This window comes from Eumetopias jubatus, unplaced genomic scaffold, assembly GCF_037043125.1.
Source record: "Eumetopias jubatus isolate StellerSeaLion01/CBP00866 unplaced genomic scaffold, mEumJub1_p1.0 scaffold_5, whole genome shotgun sequence".
NCBI lineage: Eukaryota > Metazoa > Chordata > Mammalia > Carnivora > Otariidae > Eumetopias > Eumetopias jubatus.
In genome coordinates this window covers 140,739,703-140,744,165 of record NW_028274811.1, presented here as the reverse complement: position 1 = coordinate 140,744,165, position 4,463 = coordinate 140,739,703, and the positions used below count along the sequence as shown (strand labels likewise).

The following is a 4,463-nucleotide window of genomic DNA, read 5'->3' as shown; positions in this document are numbered from 1 at the left end:
TAAGGCACTTCTGGCTGCTTGGGCGGGGGGGAGGGGTGTTTGTCCTCTCTTTTTTAAGGCATGTGACATCTAAGAGTAGTAAAGCTTTCGAAAGGGGGCTGACTGTTAAGGTTGACAGCTTCATACAGGCTCGCGGAAGTTGAGGGCGGAAGGGCCCTCGGAGACCCCTCCCTCCGGCGACGGGCTTCCGGGAGGCGGGGCGGCTCCGCCCTGGCTCTGCGCAGGCGCCGGCCCAGGCCAGAGGGCTGCAGCTCGGGAGGTGGGAGACGCGTGGACTCCTTCCTGCCTTCATCTGGAGCTGCCCTGGCTGCTCACGGAGCGCGACGTGCTGTAGCGTTTCTTCACGATCATGCTGATGTAGGCTTTCATGAGCTTGGCCACGTCCACCACCTGCGCAGGGGAAGGAGAAGGGGCGCGCGGTCAGCGGGGGCGCGGGGAGGGGAGGCCCGGTCGGCCGGGCCGAAGCCAACAGCCCGCTGCACGAATCGACGGCTCCGGTTCTGTCCCGGACCCAACCTGCAGCGGCTTTTCCCGCTTCCCAGTCAGCGGGCAGGGAAAGCGTGGCTTTTCCGAATACGGTGGGCACCACCTGGTGGTTCTTTCACACGAAAACGACAATTCTGCCTGATGTACACTTGTCAGGTTACACACACACACACACACACCCACCCACCTCGAGGACACTGTCGGTATCACCAGGGCTGGGATTACTATCCCCGCTTAAAATACTGGCGAACGACCGAGCCCACGATCACAGCTGGTAAACGCTGGCTCATCAGTGTCCCCGCCCCATGATGCAGCTGCAGAACAGAGCGAGGCTGGGGGGCGGGGGGCTGCCCCTCCTTATGCTGGCCTGCATCCCTCTTAAGGTGTCCTAACCGCCTTGTTCCCCTCATCTCCCCTCCCTCCTAGTCCCACCCCATGTCAGTTGGCACAGTCACGGGCATCACACCAGGCACCATCAAAGACCCCCCACGGTGGCTCTGTCTACTGAAGTCGGCCAGGCCTGGCAGCCGGGCGCCTGGGACCCTCCGGTCAAAGGTGCCGCCTCTGCCTTGTGCCTGCTCCCCGGCCGTTAGCCTAGTCCGCCTCCCGCACTGCAGCCTCGGTGAGACGGCCACCTCCCCAGGACTTGACAGCAACAGCTACGCTGGTGGGTCATTCATTTCCATTTTCTACCTCTGCTTGCTAGCAGCTCCCTAAGAGGAGCCCTCACTAGGCTTTTTGGTTTATCAGGATGATGATTACATTTTAAGCTTTGGAGCAGAGGGCACACACATTGAGAGGCTTTTTTTTGGGTGACTTTGTGAGCCAGAATTAGCGACGCCCAGGGCGGTCGGTCATGCCCCTTGCTCCCTGCAGCTGCGATTCTCTGCCATCATCATCTGCTGAGTGGCACAAGGCTTCCTTGCCACACTATATATATTTTGGACATTACATCATTTCCTTTCCTCTGCGGTTAAGACCCACTGGTAGAACGGAACCAAATTTCTCGGCTGCAGAGGTAGAGAAGAAATTTGGGAGGATTCGATTTTGGCCCTCAGGGCACCTACAGTTGGGAAGGACCACCATACTGTATTTTCATGTTTTAAAGCAAAACAGTCAAAATTACTCCAAGGCATCAGGAAATGGGGCATTTCTCTTGTCAAGGCCACAAATGATTTCCGTGGCTGGCTTCTTACCTCACTGGTTTCAAAGAGCAGCTCCCTCTCGTCGACCACGATTTTGTACGTGTTTGCGAGCGGCGCCCCGAAAGAGAGGATGTGCTCGTACTGGAAGACTTCCAAGGGTCTTCCCTCCCCGCGCTTGTACACAGACACAGCATCTGCGCTGACGCCCAGCCAGAGGTCCTGGGGGAAGCCGCCTTCCCTGCACTGTGGACCAGAGTCCCATCAGCAAGCAGTAACAAACAGAGACCGTGGGAGAGGCTGAGTCAGGCACTCTATGCAAAACGGTGTTCTGCATGTACCCGGGGAACCGAAAGAGGACATGTGGTCTCCCCATTGGAGGCCTGATTGATTTCTGACTGGCTGACCCATACTGGGCATTTGGAAAACCCAATCGGTGAATCCTGACATCAGGCTTTGACTCCACCCGTTGATAACCTTACTCCGGGGGAAGTTGACAACGGCTGCCCCAGCAAACCCAGCAGTGGAAGCCAGTCTCCTATCCCTAGCTCTGCCTCCAGTCCTTTTTTTTCTTTAAGATTTTGTCAGAGAGACGAGAGAGAGAGAGCACAAGCAGGGGGATAGGCAGGCAGAGGGAGAAGCAGGCTCCCTGCTGAGCACGGAGCCCGATGCGGGACTCGATCCCAGGACCCCTGGGATCATGACCTGAGCCGAAGACAGACGCTTAACCAACTGAGCAGCTCAGGCGCCCCGGAAAACAGGGTTCTTGAAAGAGGCAGCAATGACCTCCTGTGTGCACGGAGGTAACAGGAATGTCACTGGTTTAACGACGGGCTTCCCTGCATGGATTGGTGTTGGGAAACAAGAGCCCCAATTCAGGGATGAGAAGCGGGTACGAGGGATGTACATTAGTGACACCGAGAAGAGGAGGTGTTGTACAAAGCCCCTGGTTTACACCTAGAAACAAACCTAACTGAACCAACCCAGCAACCAAACATAGCATCCAATCAAAATCCACGAAGGGATCTTGGAATATATAATCAATACTTAGATTTTTAGAGAGCCTCATTTAAAAGGCATCAGATACCAAACATGCTGAATGGGATTGTGAGAAGAAAACTTGAAAGCTCATCTAGACCAGGGGCTGGCAAACTTACCCATTAAGGGACGGGGAGGCAATATTTTAGGTGTCATGGGCCAAGGACGGGGTCTCTGTCACAGCTGCGCAATGCTGCCATGTTAGCGTGAAAGCAGCCGGAGGAGGCAGAGACGGGAAGGAATATAGCTGTGTTCCAATAAATCATGATAAGGCAGGCGGGATGTGGCACACAGATTGCCAAGCCTTGATCTAGAGCACTGGTGAGACTTCCTTTCAGGAAATGGTTTACTTAAGGGGCGCCTGGGCGGCTCAGTTGGTGAAGCGTCTGCCTTCGGCTCAGATCATGATCCCAAGGTCCTGAGATGAGTCCCGCATCGGGCTCCCTGCTCAGTGGGAGTCTGCTGCTCTCTCTGCCCGCTGCTCCCCCAGCTTGTGCTCTCTGACAGATGAATAAGTAAAACCTTTAACAATAAATAAATGGTCTACTTAAAAAAAAAAAAAGGGTATGAATGAGTATAGGTTACCGCTAATGGCTAAATTCCATTCGTGAAAAAAATTCTTCCCTGCAAACAGATATTCATGGGGAAAAAAACTAATGTAAAATCCAGGTAGAGCTGACCCTTGACAACATGGGTTTGAACTTCAAGGGTCCACTTATAGGTGGATTTTTTTTTTTTTAATACAGTAGAGAGCTGTAAATGTATTATTCTCTTCCTTAGGATTCTCTCAATATTCTTTTCTCTAGCTCTAGTGTAAGAATACAGTATGTATGTAATATGTAACATGGAAAATATGTGTTAATTGAGTGTTTATGTTATTGGTCAGGCTTTCGGTCAAGAGCAGGCTATTCGTAGTTACCCTTTAGGAAGTCAAAAGTTATTCACGGATCTTCAACTGCATTGTTCAGGGGTCAACTGCATCCAAAATTTCTAATTTCATGTACATAATTCTAAAAAAAATTTTTTTTAAATTTTAAATGCTGATTTTTACCAGCCACTTGTTAATTGGATTGATCTGTGGCTTCCGTAAGAAAGAAATTATTTAAGAATTAGGTGACCTCTTAATTTTCCATTCACTCCTAATACAGTGGAAGCATTTACTACAAGGGAGGAAAAAACTTTGGGTGGATGAGAGGGTGTGCTAATGGTAAAGCATGGGGAGGGGGTGTTGCTCTAACAAAAGGGGCTAGAGAGCAAAGGCTCTATCTTGTCGTGCCACCCTATATGGACTTGGCCACGGCCGCACTAACGAGAAGCAGCCGTCAGTCCTCACCTCCACATCGAAGAGCGTTGACCCGTAGCCTGGCCACTCCTTGATCAAGGCCATGTACTTGGCCATGGCCTGTTCCTGGCCCATTCCCTGCAGCTTCTTCCATTTGTCAATGATACTGGCCCGAGCCGAGGAGACCTCCTCCTTGATCCACATGTCCAGCATCTGTTCCTCCTCGACCTTCTGCCGGACGACAGACCCTGTCCGGAAGCTGCGCCTCAGCGTCCCCTCCAGGAAGCTTGTCCGCCTCTTCTCCAGCCGCTCGCACGGGGTGAAGCTTTTGGTGGACTGGCTGATGCGGGCCTTCAGTCTCTGCAGGGAGTAGACGTCCTCGAGGGGCGGCACGGAGGCGTGCAGCGAGTAGTCCCCCTGCAGGTACTGGAGCCGCAGGGCAGCAAGGACCTGCAGGTTCTCTTCAGGGGCTGGGTAGTGGCCGCGAATAACCGCTTCGTGAGCCTGAAAGGAAG

The 4,463-nt window shown here is 52.9% G+C and overlaps 1 protein-coding gene across 1 annotated transcript in view; it reads right to left on the bottom strand.

The window, feature by feature from the left end:
* Positions 1-83: 83 nt before the first annotated feature.
* MYO10 (myosin X) overlaps positions 84-4,463 on the bottom strand; it is a 162,314-nt gene continuing 157,934 nt past the window's right edge. The window contains exons 39-41 of the mRNA XM_088023195.1: positions 4,000-4,452; positions 1,683-1,874; positions 84-390 (exon numbers count right to left, since the gene is read on the bottom strand). Of these exons, the coding sequence (XP_087879321.1) occupies positions 289-390; positions 1,683-1,874; positions 4,000-4,452 (747 nt within the window). The 3' untranslated portion in view covers positions 84-288. The remainder of the gene's footprint in view (positions 391-1,682; positions 1,875-3,999; positions 4,453-4,463) is intronic.